This window comes from Cotesia glomerata, linkage group LG6 (assembly GCF_020080835.1).
Source record: "Cotesia glomerata isolate CgM1 linkage group LG6, MPM_Cglom_v2.3, whole genome shotgun sequence".
NCBI classification, from domain to species: domain Eukaryota; kingdom Metazoa; phylum Arthropoda; class Insecta; order Hymenoptera; family Braconidae; genus Cotesia; species Cotesia glomerata.
The window spans coordinates 25,326,230-25,345,209 of NC_058163.1; the positions used below are offsets into that span (position 1 = coordinate 25,326,230).

General features: G+C 28.0%; 3 protein-coding genes across 4 annotated transcripts; 1 reads left to right on the forward strand and 2 right to left on the reverse strand.

Annotated features, from left to right (window-relative positions):
• Window positions 1-5,046: 5,046 nt before the first annotated feature.
• On the reverse strand, window positions 5,047-7,042 carry LOC123267166. The gene is made up of 3 exons (XM_044731707.1): window positions 6,810-7,042; window positions 5,447-5,824; window positions 5,047-5,377 (listed from the first exon to the last, which is right to left on the reverse strand). The coding sequence occupies exons 1-3, from the start codon at window positions 6,944-6,946 to the stop codon at window positions 5,047-5,049; spliced, it is 846 nt and encodes a 281-aa protein (XP_044587642.1). The 5' UTR covers window positions 6,947-7,042.
• Window positions 7,043-7,093: 51 nt separating this feature from the next.
• Window positions 7,094-7,698, reverse strand: LOC123268088. Its single transcript, XM_044732971.1, has 3 exons — window positions 7,549-7,698; window positions 7,321-7,470; window positions 7,094-7,248 (listed from the first exon to the last, which is right to left on the reverse strand). The coding sequence occupies exons 1-3, from the start codon at window positions 7,598-7,600 to the stop codon at window positions 7,094-7,096; spliced, it is 357 nt and encodes a 118-aa protein (XP_044588906.1). The 5' UTR covers window positions 7,601-7,698.
• A 7,351-nt stretch (window positions 7,699-15,049) lies between these two features.
• On the forward strand, window positions 15,050-18,677 carry LOC123267343 (farnesol dehydrogenase-like). Of its 2 annotated transcripts, none has more exons than XM_044731915.1 (5): window positions 15,050-15,570; window positions 17,683-17,809; window positions 17,914-18,067; window positions 18,173-18,355; window positions 18,490-18,677. In XM_044731915.1, exons 1-4 carry the CDS (start codon window positions 15,261-15,263, stop codon window positions 18,350-18,352), a joined length of 771 nt encoding a protein of 256 aa, XP_044587850.1. In that variant the 5' UTR covers window positions 15,050-15,260; the 3' UTR covers window positions 18,353-18,355; window positions 18,490-18,677. The 2 variants fall into 2 exon arrangements, with proteins under 2 accessions (XP_044587850.1, XP_044587849.1); XM_044731914.1 differs by having other exon boundaries at window positions 15,058-15,570; window positions 18,173-18,313.
• Window positions 18,678-18,980: the final 303 nt, after the last annotated feature.

An 18,980-nucleotide genomic window follows, 5' to 3' on the forward strand; every position in this document is an offset into this window, starting at 1 on the left:
AATAGACATAAATATATAAAATGTATGAAAAATTGATGTGGGTACTCAAATGAAAGGTCTCGATGAGTGTAATGTCGGGGTGAATTTATATCTTCAAAAATATCATTAGTTGACAAGATAGCAATGTCAGTTCTTAATTATTGACATTTTAAAAGATATAAGCTCATCTCGATGTTACACTCATCAAGAGCTTTAATTTGAGTACCCACATGTATTTAAATATATTTTTCATATATACATATATATATATATATATATATATATATATATATATATATATATATATATATATATATATATATATATATATATATATATATATATATATATATATATAAACATATGAAAAATTGATGTGGGTACTCAAATGAAAGGTCCCGATGAGTGTAATCTCAAGATGAGCTTATATCTTTAAAAATGTCAACAGTTCACGAGATTCAAGGTAATTTCTTTAATTAAAGATATAAGCTGAGCCCGATGTTACACTCATCAAGAGCTTTCATTTGAGTACCCACATGTACTTTTCATATATTTTTCATAAATACATATATATAATAGACATAAATATATAAAATATATGAAAAATTGATGTGGGTACTCAAATGAAAGGTCTCGATGACTGTAACACCGAGATGAGTTTATATCTTTAAAAATGTTAATAGTTCACGAGATATAAGGTCATTTCTTAAATATGTATCTAGAGATAGAGCATTTTCGAATGGAGCCTAAATATTTAGCAGAATAAATTGACTATCGATGATAATGACATAAAACCTTGAAAAGGCACAAATTCAAATCAAGACCTTGACAATGACACTAAATTCCACTAAAAAACAAATTTCATCATATGACTATCTTAGATACAAAATTTTTCTTATTCTTTTAATAATATAGATTATCTAATTTTTTCCGAGAGGTATCTATGTATCTATGTATAGACAATGAACTTGACTACATCAGATACTCACCTATTCAACTCCCGTATCAAGCTTAACACCAGCTAATTCCGTATTCATGGAATTATACTTTATGCAAAAGATATTAAAGCGTACAAGGATCCTGGTACAGATATCAGACACAGTTTTATACATTAAAGAACAAAATTTCTGTTTTTCATTTAGTTACGCTCTGATGAAATTTGCTGGCATCCAAAAGCATTCATTCTTTTCAATTTTACTAATTTTTTTTAGAATTATTGACTTTTTTCAAGAAATGAATTTGATAATTCGTCCAATAATAACTTTTACAAACTAAAACAAAGAGAGTCTTGAGAACAGAAAGTGAAAGAAAAGTAGAATAACTGAATAGAAATAGAAAATAATTTTTCACATGGGCGTTAATTAAATTATAAAAAAGTAGGAAGGTACCTTGCTATTACTCTCCATTGGCTTATTCATCAGAAGATAAACTTTTGATAAGTAAAAGAAGAGAAAGAAGCGAGGATGAGGATAAGGCAAATGAGCTTGAATAAGGAAAGAAAAATAGTTGCGAAAAAAAAGCATTGAAAGAAGTCTTATCTTGAGTAATTTCATTTAACAGAGTAACAGGGGGGCTTGTACATGCCGATGGATAACGGTTTGTAAGTCAACTTTCGAGCAATATCACTAATGGAAATTAATGAGATTACCGAGAGTATTAAGAGCAAGTTCAGATCTTATTATCGATATCTACTTGATTTATTAATTCTTTAATAAATTATTTTTCAAATTCACTTTGCTTATACTGCTCTGTGACAGTTGTCAACCTGTAATTATTTATTTCAAATACATTTCGATACCCTTTAACACCTTTTTAGTTCTTTTCATTAACATCAAGCTGTACCGTAACAAAAAATTTTATGTACATTTATAATTTTTTACACGTCCTGATGTTCCTAATATATGGCTTGATATGTAAATTTACCAGGACGCAGAAAAAAGGTTTTTTGATGAAAAATATTTAGGCTGCATTAAAAAATGCTCTATCTCTAGATTCATAATTAAGAAATGACCATGTATCTTGAGAACTATTGACATTTTTAAAGATATAAGCTCACCCCGACATTACACTCATCGAGACCTTTCATTTGAGTACCCACATCAATTTTTCATATATTTTGTATATTTATATCTATTATATATATATGTATATATATATATATATATATATATATATATATATATATATATATGTATATATGAAAAATATATCAAAATGCATTTGAGTACTCAAATGAAAGCTCTTGATGAATATTACATCGGGATGAGCTCATATCTTTAAAAACGTCAATAATTAAGAACTGACATTGCTATCTTGTCAACTAATGATATTTTTAAAGCTGTAAGCTCATCCCGATGTTACACTCATCAAAACCTTTCATTTGAATACCCACATCAATTTTTCATATATTTATATATATTATATATATGTATATATGAAAAATATATCAAAATGCATGTGGGTACTTAAATGAAAGCTCTTGATGAATGTAACATTGGGATGAGCTTATATCTTTAAAAATGTCAATAATTAAGAACTGACTTTGCTATCTTGTCAACAACTGATATTTTTAAAGATATAAGCTCACTCCGACATTACACTCATCAAGACCTTTCATTTGAGTACCCATATCAATTTTTCATATATTTTGTATATTTATAGGTATTATATATATGTATGTATGAAAAATATATGAAAATGCATGAGGGTACTCAAATGAAAGCTCTTGATGAGTGTAACATCGGGATGAGCTTATATCTTTAAAAATGTCAATATTTACGAAAATACGGTACAATTTAACAAAAGTCATTATTTAATAAAGCAAAATTTTATTTATTTATAGTTTACAAGTGACTGCAAGGCTGCTAGTTATTATTTATTTTATCCAATGGAAAATGAAAAATATGAGTGCTTAACAGGAGAAAGAGGATGATATGACGAGTGATTGAGTGTGTTTGATATAAGCCTTGTTGAAAATAACAATCGCAAAGCACTTAAACAAGAATTAACACTCTCATCAGTGACGATTGACGAAAATCACCGGGAGGCTTTTCACAAATATATATATGTATATATATATATATATATATATATATATATATACTGATAGATGGAAGTGAAGCTAAGGAAAGCGAGAGGAGGGGTTATGTATGCTATATGGATAGGATATTGAATGGAGCACGCTCAGACGCATCAATACAGACAAACAGGAACAGAAAAGTGAGATGGAGATGGAAATCTGTATGATGATGTATATTGTGAATAAATGAAGAGGGAATGAAGCGTATCCAGGACGTGTATCCGGAAGAGAACGATACCGGTTCTACGTCACATCACGACAGCGTCTTATCTGCACAGCAATCTAAACTTTCCTAAGTCAATAGAAGCTCCGGATGAGAGGCTTCCGCGTTGCGGTCTTGGATTAGTTTTGTTCCATCTACCATCCACCCGTCGAATTTACGGTAAAACTTCCCGGAGTCACCCAAAATAGTGTTAATATTTTTTATTTCACTCACTGATACCAGTATTATGGTCCTGACACATTTTTTTTTCACATTGAAAAGACAATTGCTGTTTTTGATCGAAGATCAAAATTATTTCCAAGAAAATCTTACTTTAATATTAATTAATATTTTATTAATATACTTTCAGTACCAAAAACATAAAAAATTAATTTTTATTAAACTTTTTTAAATTTTTAATTTATAAAATCAGCTTTGCGGCTTCAAAATGATTTTGGAAAAATGCTGTAACTCGATTTATTAACTAATTAATTAATTAATTAATTTACTTTTTTATTTATTTATTAACTAATTGATTAATTTCAAATTTTCTCACTGGGGGCTTAAGAAATTTGGGGAAATTCTTAGGAGACTTGAAAAAGTAGCATATAGTTTTTTAGTTTCAAGTCTCTAGATGATAATCCCCGTGCCGAAGACATAAAAAGTTAATTTTAACTAATTTTTTAGGGTCTTAACATTCAAACAAACAGCTATAGGGTTTTAAAATGATTTTTGGAATTTTTAAAAACGTAATAGATTATTATTTAATAGAAAATGATTTTTCCGAAAAGTTTTAATAAGAATTCCGATAGAAAATTTTTGTCTCTACAAAAAAAATCTTACAATTTTTTGATAGAATTAATGGTTTTGAAGATATGGACGATTAAAGTTAAATTTTTAGGAAATTGCTAGTTTTTAAATTGGACTAGGGTACGTCAAAATTTAATTTCTCCGAAAGCAATCTTTTAAAATTGAAATTTTGAGTTCTGCTTAGAACAGGAACCGGGTTTGGGCATTTCCTGAGATATTTTGGTGTGTCGCGATTTATTTGACTAGAAAATCAAACGCGCTGCGCGTTTCCGTCGAAATGTTTGATATCGATAATTTAATAATCAATATTTTTACAAATTTAACCCTTTAATATTTAACCGTTGTCATAGTAACCGTTGCTATGGTAAATTTTGTCATAGTAACCGTTGTCATGGTGACAGTTGCTATGATAATCGTTACCATAGCAACGGTTACTATGACAATGGTTACCATAGTAACCGTTGCGATGGTAACCGTTGTCATAATAACCGTTGCTATGGTAATCGTTGTCATAGTAACCGTTGCTATGGTTATCATTGTCATAATAACCGTTGCAATGGTGACAGTTACTATGGTAACCGTTTCTATGATAACCGTTGCCATGGTAACTACTGTCGTAGTAGCTGTTGCTATGGTAACCGTTGTTATAGTCACCATTGCCAAAGTTGTCACCATAAAAACGAAAAGCGACAATAATGAAAACGTCACATCAACTTTTTAATATTTGATATTCACAAAATTTTTCAACAGAAGATTTGTTTAACAAGCATTTTTGCTGAAATTTCAATTTTGACGCACCCTAATTTAGACACTTATTTTCAGTCAATAATTATCAGTGTTTTTCTTTACTTTTTTATTATAACACAAATGGTAGTTTAATTGATTTTTACAATAATTAAATTGTCCAATTATGAACACAAAAATATGATCCGCAGATTTATTCTATTTTTTTAACAAAAAGTCAATTCTTCCTGTTCTAGTAATGAAGTTTTGGGCCCGGAATGTTAAAGTCTTCAGCGTACGAAGGACTGATGTAAGACGTAAATTTGGTAGAAATGAATTTGAATGTCAAAAATCCAGCGTGACCAGGAACACTCTTGTACATCAATCCAAGTCCACCCAAAGGTAACGGACGTGATGGATTGTATACATTCATATCAATGAATGGTACCAACGGAGAAATTTCCGTTTTTTTTAATAAATGGGAATTAGCTATTTTGACCAAATGCTTACTCGATTCACTCATTTCGTAGGTCTTACTCGTTTGAGTAAACACTTCTGGGAGTTGGTACAATTTTATCTCCTTCCTAGAATAAACGAAAAAAAAAGTATAATTAGTTTGTCATCATGCATAAAATGGACTATATAGTCCTTACCTGGCTGCTTGTAAATATTGATCTGGTCGATGTACATTGGTTTCAGGACGCTTAACCTTATACAGGGAATTCTTTTTCAGGTCATATAAATTTCGTCCCTCAACCACAAAAGATATGTAATGTTCGGGGTGATACGGATCAAGCTTAACTGCCGTCACAAATTCTCCATCGGGCAACACGAAGTCATCAATGAGAAATGTTCTCAGTTGTGAATTGAGTACAACATGCTCCGGAGGATTATCTCTGGTGAAGTAGTCTCTATTTCTAGTGTTCCATTTTACCGATTGTGGATTAATTCTTCCATCGACAAGTAAACCACATTGAGCTTCAATGCCGATGATGCCGTCTTTTTCGTAGAACCGAGCACTAGTCATCACGCTAAAGACAAAAATCGGTAATGTTTTTATGAAAAAAGAAGTTAATAAAAGTTTGGGAAAGAAAAATCGATCTGATCAGATTTTATACTAATTGTAAGACATGATTAGATCTGGTTAAATCTATCAATGCAACGTTAGATTTTATCAGATTAAATATTGAACGTCTGGTTAATGAAAAATATTATATATGTTTTAATCATATATACAGAAAAAAAAATTTTTTTTAGTCCGAAAAAATTTTAAGGAAAACCAAAATTATTTTAGAGCAAAAACAAATTTTCTTGATTCAAGACAATTTGTCTTCGTTCAAGAAATTTTCAGTCTTCTTTAATATTTTCTTGAGCCGAGAAAATTTCCCCTATAGCCAAGAATTCTTTCTTTCTGTTTATAATCATATTTGATGTTAATTTGAGAGCAAGTATGTTAACAGTCAACTCCCTCTAAAGGTGCTCCTTCCCTTAATCCCAATCTTACATACTTATTTCCCGATGTCGACGTTCTAATTAGCAAATTGTCTAACTTCATTTTAAAGAATCTTCCATTTGTACGCAAAAACAATTAGTTCAAAATTTATTATCACTTTAAAAAACTATTTTATATGTAATAGAGGTATAATATTTTGGTTTGGATCATTCAAATATTTTATAATTGGACTATTGATACATCAAAATGTTAAAAAATCACCCTCTAAAAAATAAGAAGTTAGACCAATTGCTAATTATACCATCGATATTCGAAGCATGCACTGAATTTCTCAATTTTGATACGTCATTCAAGACACAGGGTAGAAGAATATCATTAGAAAGTGAACACCTTTTGAGAGAGGTGTCTTTGGGCGGAATTATCCGTATATCTGATAAAATCATGTCTCTAGTTGTATCTAATCCAGTCAAGTTATGTCAGATGAGATCTAACAAACTATTGACGTTAATTGATCAAATCTAAACTTCTTTCCCTGAAAAAGTAGTTAAAAATTAGTGTATTACTGATAGTTGCTTTCATTGCAATTTGCACGTTCTAAGCTCAATTTACGGACACTCAAATAAGGATTTGAGTTCTTATCATGAATACAATCATCAAATATATTACTATATTTGTCCATCCGAAGGCACGATTTCACCATATTCAGATTAGATGAATTTCTATACTCGGAATATTGATTTGTACTCGGAACAAAATAACTATCAGGTTTATCTTCATCGAATGACTAAAAAAATTTTTTTTTAATCATATGTCTATAACGAAAATTTATCATGTGATTAAGATAAAATTACACATTTACCAAAGGGCACTGTTTGCTGATAATGTATTCTGTATTACGCTCATAATAGTTGCTTTTTGGTATACAATCACATTGCTGAGGATGATAACATACCTCTGACGTTCTCATTGAAACATAGTTTTTCAATTGAAGATAATTGACTCCTAATAGGTTGATAAAAATAATTAATCCAATGATCGATAGACAATATATTATTGATGTAAAAGATTCAATACCTTCAATCCATGTTGGGGGGTCACAAATATACTTCGATTTGAAATCAGTTGAATCGTTTCTTTCATAATAGTTAGTTAGGGAATCTGTTATTGCAATAATAGCCTGTTTAGTCATATTTTGATATGTTTTTTGCATGTATTTGAAATATTCTGAAAGCAAAATTAATCATTGATTGTTTTTGTTAATATTCTTTGGTGCAACATTAATGTCGTCAAAGTAATAATTACCTTCTTCGTTATGTGTCGTGACTTTCTGATATTGATAAGACAGTACAACCATAGTATATCCCTTGAATACCGTAGTGACAATGTGTTCGTACAATGCAAAAAGTTTGTCTCTGGTCGAACTACTATCACAGTCTCGATGATTTTTTTTCTGCAAAATAATAACAGATGTTGCCTTTTATTCATAATTCAAGAAAAAAATTTTTTATTACTGTTGGAAATTCGTTAGGATAGTATCTCCATGATGATATTAACATAATTTCATTGTGAAATCATAATGATATTGAATTGAATTCAAAATTTAATGATGGTCATATCTGCATAAAATCATAATGATATTGTTAGCCTTTTTAAATCGTGATATAAAATTATTGAGTCATAACTATATACAGGAAATAATGCAAAATAATTAAATTAAAGAAATTTTTAGGACGATATAAATTGTTTTCAAATAAAAAATGATTATCTTGAGACGAAAAAATTTTTTCAGTTAAAAATTTTTTTTAAACCAAGATAGTCAATGTTTTTCTAAATATTCTTCCAAGTTAAGAAAGTCAAGGAGGAAAGTTAAGTAGTTCAATAGTATAGTGCATGATAAAAATACTGTTTTTCTCAATTGTTATACATTTTCTCTAATTAACAGAAAAAATGAAAATTTTACTAATCTACTTAAAAAAGATTCGTTCTCACAGGTATTTTACTTATTACGGGTTTCCGAAGTATTGATACGGTTCTTATATGAATCTCATATTAGTGCCAAAATATGAGATTCATTGAGATATTCATTATGAGCTTCATAATGATATCATATCATTTTTACACGGGTTGTTATTTTAACAAAATCTTTATTATGCGTGCAAGTATGAAAATAAACATTTAATAATTCCTCCATCGAACTAAAAAATTTTCTTAGTTTTGAAACAATTATTTGATAGGGGACGGACGGGCAAGACGGAGAGGGCGGGTAAAATGAATAATCGTTTTAAATCGCTGGTCGGTCGATAGAAACATTTTAGACAGCAATCTATCAATCTATTATGTAACTACACTTACCGTTATCGATAAAGCATTGGTTTTGCATACTTGTGGGAATTTTTTTTTATAAATATTGAAATTTAGGAAAAAAAATAAAATTTTAAATCGTAAGTATACAGTACTTAGTTTAATGTTGTTAAGGACGATGCAGATTTGATTTTTTTTCTTCATATTCAGGACGCGGTTGATATTTTTGCGACGATTGTTTTGATTGAAATGTATTTTCCAATCAGTATTCGTTTTACGCGACCTGAGTATTCATTTTGCCCGCCCTGGTAGGGCAAAACGGATAATGTTGACTTTTTTTTTTTTTTTAATTTCGAAGAAGAATTTCTTTGTTATTATTTTTATTTTACTTTAATTATAAACTTCAATTACCCAAAAAATTATTAGCCAAAGTTAAGAATGGATATGATTGTAATATATATTTGTTATTTCATTTTCAAATTAACATATCCGTTTTGCCCGTCCTTCCCCTAAGTTAAGAGAAGTAAATAATAAATACCTGAAAAGTTGCATGATCAATCACCATTTGGAAGATGGACTTCTTATAGCTTTCTGGGTTTACATCATTCACAATTGTTTGGAGATTTTCAATCAACTTATCATTGTCTTCGATTGGCGCAATATGTTTTGCGATAACATCGTAACCAAATTCATCGGCGTTTTGTCGTATCCGAGAAAATTTCTTTTCGAATTTTTCATTAATAACGTAAAGTCTATCAAGAAATTCTTTCATGGGTTGTCGGTCAAATTCCGTCGCTAATGCATCTAATAATTCTACTTTCTCTGAAGCTATCGTTGCTTTCAAGTCCACAATTTTACCGTTTAAATTATCAATTTTTCTCAAAATATCATCGATCTTGCGCGTCACATTCTCTTTGAATTCTTCGTCGGACTTATCAGCTTTTACATATTTTACAATGCCATCCAAACCGAGCACCAGTGTTGTAAGGTCGTTTATTACGCTTACTACTTTTCGTCCTTCTGCGATCGGATTGAATTTAATGAGAGCTCTAGCTGCTCTAGATTTAGGTTCAACATCTTTGATAAGTGATGAAAGAATTATTAAAAACGTCAATGGAATGACGAGTCTTAATTTTACTCCCATTTTCACCGATGATTCTGAACAATTGAGCTTAAATAATAAAGTTTTTAATAAGTACAAGCAAAATTATAAGCAAATTTCTGGGAAAAAATGATTAAATCTTACCATAAGTTATAAGTAATAAGATTTAATTTTGCAAATCTTGTTAGATCTTTAAATTGGCTGTATTTTAAAAAATCTAATCAATAATATTTGAGGCAAAATTCATTTGTCGAAAATTGAAGATAAATTGAAGCTTTAATTTTATTTGATTACATCTAAATTTATTTATTGAATTTTTAAAATAAACTTCTGTTTAAAATTATAGAATATTTTTTAAGAGTTTTATGTTATTATTTTTAAAAATAAGCTTTATAATTATAAAAAAAATTAAAAAAAAAAAATTTTTTAATGAATTTGATTGAAATATTTTAACCCAGAGTATTAAAATTCTTATAAAAACTATACTTACTATAAAATTCGGCGACACACTGAAGTAAATTTGTTACCAATAACTCCATTTTCAATAAGTCTAGCTATATATACTCGAATAAAAATCAAAAATAACCCTGATAAGTATTTGAACAGTTTTTCTTGTCACAAAATAATAATTAATTATGAAAATAAATTACTTACCGGCTATTTTTTCCATTAATTTTGCTTCTTTAGAATTTGGGAAATATTTAACTATTAAATCATGATAGTAAATCATCATAAATAATAGCAAATAAATCATAATAAATAATAGTTACTGATTTGTACTCATAGAATACGTCGATATAGTCATTGATTATTTTTCCGTAAACACACATGGTTACTGTTTGCTTATATGTATGCCTATCAATCAATAGATTGATAAATTATCGATTACATAACAAATATGTTTGGTTTAGATAATTTTCAATGAAATAAATAAATAAATACAATAAGTACGTAAAATTTCATTTTTCTTTAATTATTTTATATTTTTAGTGTAAGAACAAGTTTCTTTATTAAAAAAAAAAACAGATATTTTTTTTTTTAATCATTATGTTTGTATATTAATAACAAATATGTTTGTGAATTAATAATTAATATAAATTTATAATTTATAAAAAATAATTAATAAAAACTGTTTGTATATTAATAAAAAAATTAAGAAAATTATTTTCAAAAATCTGATAAATTTTAATCAAGTGAAAAATTATTAAAGTAAAATTTACTTGTATCAAAAATAATTTCTTAGATCAAGAATATTTCCACTTAATTAAAATTTATCAAATTCTTTAAAATTTTTCAGAAAATATTTTTTTTTTTAATGAAGTAATTGTTTTTTTGTCAGAAAAAAAAATTAACTTGAATCAAAAGAAAAATTCTTAAACCAAGAAAATAATTTTGAAGAGTTTTGATCAAGACAAAAAATCCTTGAATCAAGTAAAATTTATTTAAATCAAGAAAAATTTCTTAATTTAAGAATTTTTTTATTCAAATTATGAAAATTAAAATCTTCAAAATTATTTACTAGGTTCAAGTAAATTTTTTTTCTGTACACAATTTTTTTTTCTGAAGAAATAAACCACCTCTCCCATGAAAAAAAAATATATGTTGAAATATATTAAAAATCTATAAAAAATATATAAATATATAAAAAATATGTATAGTAAATATATGTATTTTTAATAACTAACTTTTGGACGATTTTCATATATTTCAAATATGTTCAAGATATATCTTAAAATACATAGCTAAAAATATAAAAAAAATATATTTGGAATATATCTAAAATATATTTTAAATATATCTAAAATATATTTAAAAATCGGCCAAAAGTTAGTTATTAAAAATACATTTACTATACATAATTTATATATTTTTTATAGATTTTTAATATATTTAAAATATATTTTTTATGTATTTCGACATATATTTTTTTCATGGGGGCTAAAATTAGACGTTTCATTTATCGCTATTTCTTCTAAAATGTCTTACAGCGTTTTATGAGATAAAAAACAGTGACAGCACGATTAAAAAATATTTTAAGCGTAAGACTGGGATTAAGTTTAAAAGCGGAAAAAAATGAAAGTAATTTTTCTAAGCAAAAATTTTTGATACCCGAGTTTGTCTTACTTAGCGTAATTTGCAAGTATAATACGTGTAGAATGATAAAAAAAAAAAAGCCATTGGATATGGTTCGCCCGCGGCAATCACGTAGAACCGTTGAAATAAATTATCAGGAACCTTTGGCACATTGATCTCAATGATAATAGTGATAATAATGCCCCTGATAATGGTTTCGTGTCATCTGAGGCATCATTATGATACTTGTACCTTTGTAAGTTGACGATCGTCGGTAAAAAATAGTTGTAATAAAGCAAAAAGGGCGTTATTTATTCGGAGCATCAGTAAGATAAAAAAGTAAGGTCGTGGCTCATTCGAATTGTGCTAAATCCTCGGAGTAAAGGAAGAACTGGAAAATCTGTGTAGGTAAAACGGATGAGTCGTAAGCCAAACATACAAGCGGAGGTTTGCATCCTCCCCCCCCCCCCAGAGAGCCCGAGAGACAGTAGAGAGCAAGGAAGTTCGCGTCGTTCATAAATCACGGCGATATTTTCACGAGCACCACGGGAATAAGATTGACCAGGTCGGTGTGTGCTGGCACACACGCGATTTATGACCTGATAGGATCCGTCACATCGTCTCGGTGATACTGTACCGCAAACCGTGACTTTCTCCATACAGCTACCGGCGGTGGTTCATTGCTTTTCGGTCGCCGGAGGAGGAGAATAAGTAAAGCTCTACTGAAAAAGACCATCAGCTTTATAACCCGTCTTACATTAGATTGTCGTTCTACGTTAGACGTTACTAAACTTTTAAGATTTATATTGTTCTATCAAAATTCAGTCCAAGTTTTTTCCTCCCTCATTCATTTTATTATTTTTCTTTCCGTAAAGATTTTTTTTCTTCATCATATTATTGAGGTATAAGTGAACCACCCCTAAATCGAGGAGTACCTTACTATTTTTATGCTCTTAAAATATCACCGTTCGTTTGTGCTTAAAGTATTTTCATTTTGACAAAAAATAATACCTAAAGTTTCTTCTTCCTTTTTATAGTACGGAAACTATTTTATAGTGCTTTATACGATGGTAAATTATCTAGTTGTGATGATCTAAAATAGCAGTAGAATTTTATTTTCTCAATAATAAGTTTTATTTACAATTATTTAATGAAAAACTATATTAAAATAAATATTTGACCTATGTTATTATTCCACCAATTTAGAATGGGATAAACAATAAAATTAGATTAATTTATTACCTTCAAATATATTCTCAAAATAATAAAATATAAGTTCTTTAAAAACTTTTAAAATCTCAACAATTATATAAATCTTTTTAAATATTGTTGATATTTTAAATTGTATTTTATTATAAAGATAACTTCTAAAATTAAAATCAACATGAATAGCTTGAAACTATTATTAGAAAATTTTCTTGAGACAAGAATAAATACATAATTAAGAAATTACCATTTATTTTGTAAAATATTGAATTTTTTAAAGATATAAGCTCATCCCGATATTACATTCATTGAGACCTTTTATTTGAGTACCCACATCAATTTTTCATATATTTTCTATATTTATATATATTATATATATGTATATATGAAAAATATATCAGAAATGCATGTGGGTACTCAAATGAAAACCCTCGATGAGTGTAACATCGGGATGAGCTTATATCTTTAAAAATGTCAATAATTAATTAATGACCTTTTATCTTGTGAAATATTGACATTTTTTAAGATATAAGCTCACCTCGACATTGCACTCGTCGAGACCTTTCATTTGAGTACCCACATCAATTTTTCATATATTTTATATATTTATATATATTATAAATATGTATATATGAAAAATATATCAAAAATGCATGTGGGTACTCAAATGAAAGCTCTTGATGAGTGTAACATCAGAATGAGCTTATATCTTTAAAAATGTCAATAATTAAGAACTGACATTGCTATCTTGTCAACTATTGATTTATTAGAGATATAAGCTCACTCCGACATTACACTCATCAAGACCTTTCATTTGAGTACCCACATAAATTTTTCATATATTTTTATATATTATATATATTAGGGTGTGCCAAAATGTAACTTCCTTGATGGACCTTTTAAAATTGGAATTTTGAGTTCCGCTTTTAACTGGAGTTGTGTTTGGGCATTTCCTGACATATTTTGAGCGTTAAGGATTTATTTTGTTTTTTAGAATTTTTTAACAGGAGTTTTGTTCGGCCAAATTTTGAAATTTTAAATGCAAAAATGCCTAAACAAAACTCCTGGTAATAAATTCTATGAAAATTAAATAAATGCTTAACGCTCAAAATATGTCAGGAAATGCCCAAACACGACTCCAGTTAAAAGCGGAACTCAAAATTCCAATTTTAAAAGGTCCATCAAGGAAGTTACATTTTGGCACACTCTAATATATATATATTATATAAAAATATATGAAAAATTGATGTGGGTACTCAAATGAAAGGTCTTGAAGAGTGTAATGTCGGGGTGAGCTTATATCTCTAAAAATATCAATAGTTGACAAAATAGCAATGTCAGTTCTTAATTATTGACATTTTTAAAGATATAAGCTCATTCTGATGTTACACTCATCAAGAGCTTTCATTTGAGTACCCACATGCATTTTGATATATTTTTCATATATACATATATATAATATATATAAATATAGAAAATATATGAAAAATTGATGTGGGTACTCAAATGAAAGGTATTGATGAGTGTAATGTCGAAGTGAGCTTATATCTTAAAAAACGTCAATATTTAAGAAAATAGAGTGTAATTTAACAAAATTCATTATTTAATAATGCAAAATTTTAATTTTTTTTAGTTCACAAGTCACGGCAGTCACATAGTGACTGCAAAGTCGCTAGTATCAATTAATAAAACTTCTAAAAATGTTGATTAATTAAATTGTCGATCATAAACATTTTGACTTTGGTTAAAAAATTTATATAATAACTAGATACTAATCTTTAAAATTTATTGATAATTATCTTCTGAATCTTCAAAGCCACAATCGATTCTGATAATTAAGTAATCGATATTAAACCAAAGATTTCATAATACATTTTTAGCAACAGAATAATCAATTTAAGTTAAAAACATCGTTTCACATAAATGAATAGTAATTTTATTAATACATTCGAAAACAGATTTATATTTATGCTCTCAAAAATAAAAATGCATGATGTTTTCAATAATGTGAATACAATTAAGATGATAAAATTTAAATTAATCGATCTCGACGTTATATCCACATGAATAAACAATCCTGCCGAGTATATAATTGGCACTTACAACGAGCGGCGATGAAATTACATAATGATACACTCGGTCCCTGCAAGTATGCTGTAACCACGCATGCATTTATATCAAAGACTCACTCAGCATCAATCAGTATCAATCTGAACACACCTCAGAAGCGTGCATAATTATTATTCTGAAAAAAAAACATTCTATTCGCGTCGAGTGTTTTATTCTTTAAATATTATTGTATCTTATAGCGACCGTAATTCGAAAGATAAAAATGGATAGATGGAGAGGTAAAATAGCCGTGGTAACTGGTGCATGCTCGGGAATCGGTCGCGCCATTACAGTCTCATTATTGTGCAACGAAATAAATGTAATCGGCTTGGATATTAATGCGGAAGAGTTTCCGAAGATAAAAGAACGCGTTTCGAGTGCTTCTTCTAAAGCTGGCGCTTTTCACGGGATTCAATGTGATGTTTCGCGGGATAAAGACTTAAGTGATGCTTTTGAAGTTGTTGATAAACAATTTTCAGGCGTTGATATTTTGATCAACTGCGCTGGAGTTATTGATTACAGAACTATATATGGTATCTTAAGTTTTATCATTACAGTACAATAAAAAAAAAGTTTGGAAAGTCCAAAAGTGCACGACTCATAATGCTCATTTAATTATGAAATATAAAAAAAAAAAAAAAAAATTTAAGTCGTTCAAAATTAATTGCCGAAAAAATAGCTGTAGTAGGAAGGTACTGCACAAGCGCCCCTGGTGGAATAAAATGTACATAATATCTATAGATATAGATATATCACCATCCATGTTAATTTTACATGGATATATATAGATATACAGTCTTGTAGTTTTCGTTTTTTATTAATTGCAATTAAACGACACTGAATTAATTAATCATTCGCATTCAGTGACCTACAATCGTCGATTAGAATTTTTTTAAAAAAAATTTAACTCAAATAATGGATTTTTTCACAAGTTACAGTGTTTTCGGGTTTCACACATGACGGACAGGAAAATTTTTTGACCTATTTTGGTGTTTTTTTCCAATTCTATTGCAGTAAATCAATTTTTAAAAAGTATGAAAATAATCTCCATTAAATTATCTCGACAATAGTATGCAAAATATCTTGATTCCGTGAACTAACAAGGCTATAATAATAAAAATAGCCGCCAAAATGAGGCGAAAAAAATTTTTCGATCGTAAAGCACTCTCTGATGCTTCGCATCATGAGTCGTGCAATAGTATTTTTTTTCAAGGAATGCAAAGTACACCGTAAAAAATTTTACGTCATTGCGTCAAAAAATTTTGTGTTAAAAATCTTTATGTTAAATATATAACCCAAAAATTTTTAACATCAAGTTTTTTAACGCAATGACGCAAAATTTTTTACTGTGTATAAATGGAACAAAAATTCTTGCAATAAAAATACAAAATTAATCAAAAGCTATTGTACCTAAGTGCATAATAATCTATTTTGTAACTAAACAAGTATTTATAAAAATTAAAAAAAATTATATATTATACATCAAATGTAAAGTTATGTAACCTCGTTATTGATCTTTGGCTGTTGAGTCTTTTCCAAAGAAATAAATAAATAAAAATGGAAAACTTTAGTGTGTAGAATTTAACATTTTAGTATGTTGATTCAACACAGATTGTGTAAAAAAAGTCATCAACACAAATTTTTGTGTTAAATTTGACGAAAAATTTTTTACTGTGTAATTTTTTCTCTCTAAAAATATTAAAATATATAGTTCGTCAATTTTCACGACTTAAAAGACAATAAATGTTTCTTTATTTTCAAAATATAAAAAAAAAATTTTTTTTTTCTAAAATTTTTCTCAAGTTAATTTTTATTTTTATTTTATTATTTTAATTTAATTTTAATTTTATTTGAACTAAGGTTATTTTTTAATTTTTTTAGGAAGCTTGAAAAAAATATTTTTTCTTAGCAAATTTTAAAAACTTTTGAAACTGTTCAATTAGGGGTACACCGGCTTCTAAAAATGTCTTAAAACTTCTTCCTCCACATGAGCTAAAAATTTGTAATCCAAAACCTTTGACGTTTCACTTTTTTCAAGTTTTTCAAATCAGTATTATTACTCCTGAAAAATTAACATATAAATCTTTTTTTGTCAATATAAAATTACTTAACTATGTAATTTTTACATATATTTCTGCCTTTAAATCTAATAACTTCTGCTGTCCAATAAACCAAGAGAAATGAAAATTATCTACAATTATATAGAACTATCCTGCAAATTAAGAGAATCAGTTTTGCAAAATGTTTCCTAGAGTAATAACCTAATAATTAACTAACTAAATTTTCATTTTATTTCAGTATAATTTGTCCAAATACTCAAACTTAATGCAATCATGTACTACACCGAAACTCTATTGTAATTAAAATGTACTCTTTTAATAATGCAATAAATATATATATATATATATATATATATATATATATATATATATATATATATATATATATATATATATAAATCTAATAATTTTTTTTTGAACGTGACATTATTAAAAAATGTAAATTTTACATGTAATTTTTACAGATAATTTTTTGTTGTAATAATTACTCAATTTACTTTCTTTAAATTTGATATTTTAATACTTAAAAAAAATTGTGTCACCTATTTGAAATTCAAGTAAATATCAAGATATAATTTTTTCCAGATGCTGACAGAGAAAGCTTCGAAAGACTATTAAATATCAATGTCCTGGCTGTTGCTACGTGCATAAGAGCCGCCATTAAATCGATGCGAGACAGAGGAGTTCAAGGACACATTATTAATATCAACAGGTTAAATCCAACTTCTGTTCATAACGTATTGATAAAAACAATCAAACAAATCGAAGACAATTAAACACCTTCGACTATTATACTTACTTATGTTTACTTTGCAGCGTCGTTGGTCATGAAATTCCCATGAAAGGTTTATCAGACAGCGTCGGGTCGAACAGCTACAATTTATACCCAGCTTGCAAGCACGCTAGCGTAGCCATCACACACTCTGTTCGTCGCGAATTATCCCAAGCGAAAATCGCCATTAAAATTACGGTATGTAAAATAATTTTGAAAAGAAAATTATTTTTTATATGAGTATTCATTTGTACTTAAATAAATAAAAGCTAAAATTCAGTGCAGTAAATTTATTATTTACAGAGCATAAGTCCCGGTCTGGTTAAAACAAATATAGCAAGTAAGACGAATTTAAAAAATCTCTTTGATGAAATTCCAGCTCTGGAACCAGAAGACGTTGCTGATGCTGTACTTTATGCTCTTGGCACACCGCCTCATGTACAAGTACCTATATTTTTACTGTTATTATTGTTGTTACCGTAACCTGTAAGCTTGACAAGTTTTTCGTACATAAAACAACACGCAAATATTTTTGACTCTTGTATCTTGTAGAGTCTTAAGTATTTGATATTTATCCGGTGAGCTTGGAAAATATTTTATGCTAACATATTTATTTTTAGATTTCCGAGCTGACGATCCAGAGAACTGGGGAGCCTTAGAATACTTTAAGTTATACTAAACTTCTGCAATACAACAATCTTCAAGTGCAATTCAACTGCTAACAAAGTTTCAGGAAATTGTAACACCATACCAGCAATTTTTTAAATTTATATTTGGTCGAGTGGGTTGAAGATACGAGAAGAGTACACTGATCGAAGGATTTATTTGTATTAAAAAAATATTTGTTAATAGTTAACAAATCATTTATTAGAGACCATTTTTTAGTATCAAACAAATATTTCTTAGTATTTAAAATGATTTGTTTGTATTTAATAAATCAGATATTCATTTATTAAATATTAATAAATCTTTTTAAATACTAAGAAATATTTGTTAAGGACTAAAAAGTGGTCTCTAATAAATGATTTGTTAAATATTAACAAATATTTTTAACTATAAACAAATCCTTCTATCAGTGATACAATAACAAAAAGTCCTTTTTTATAAAAAT

Excerpts from the sequence above, each read along its gene's own strand:
- LOC123267166 (XM_044731707.1), bottom strand. The coding sequence starts at position 6,946 with ATGGTGAAATCGTGCCTTCGGATGGACAAATATAGTAATATATTTGAT. Across the intron at positions 5,825-6,809 it reads TGCAATGAAAGCAACTATCA|CGTGATGACTAGTGCTCGGT; the intron begins GTAATACACTAA and ends TTTTGTCTTTAG. Across the intron at positions 5,378-5,446 it reads CAATATTTACAAGCAGCCAG|GAAGGAGATAAAATTGTACC; the intron begins GTAAGGACTATA and ends CGTTTATTCTAG.
- LOC123268088 (XM_044732971.1), bottom strand. The coding sequence starts at position 7,600 with ATGGTTGTACTGTCTTATCAATATCAGAAAGTCACGACACATAACGAA. Across the intron at positions 7,471-7,548 it reads CACGACACATAACGAAGAAG|AATATTTCAAATACATGCAA; the intron begins GTAATTATTACT and ends TTTTGCTTTCAG. Across the intron at positions 7,249-7,320 it reads CCCCCCAACATGGATTGAAG|GAGTCAATTATCTTCAATTG; the intron begins GTATTGAATCTT and ends TCAACCTATTAG.
- LOC123267343 (XM_044731915.1), top strand. The coding sequence starts at position 15,261 with ATGGATAGATGGAGAGGTAAAATAGCCGTGGTAACTGGTGCATGCTCG. Across the intron at positions 15,571-17,682 it reads TGATTACAGAACTATATATG|ATGCTGACAGAGAAAGCTTC; the intron begins GTATCTTAAGTT and ends AATTTTTTCCAG. Across the intron at positions 18,068-18,172 it reads AAATCGCCATTAAAATTACG|AGCATAAGTCCCGGTCTGGT; the intron begins GTATGTAAAATA and ends TATTATTTACAG.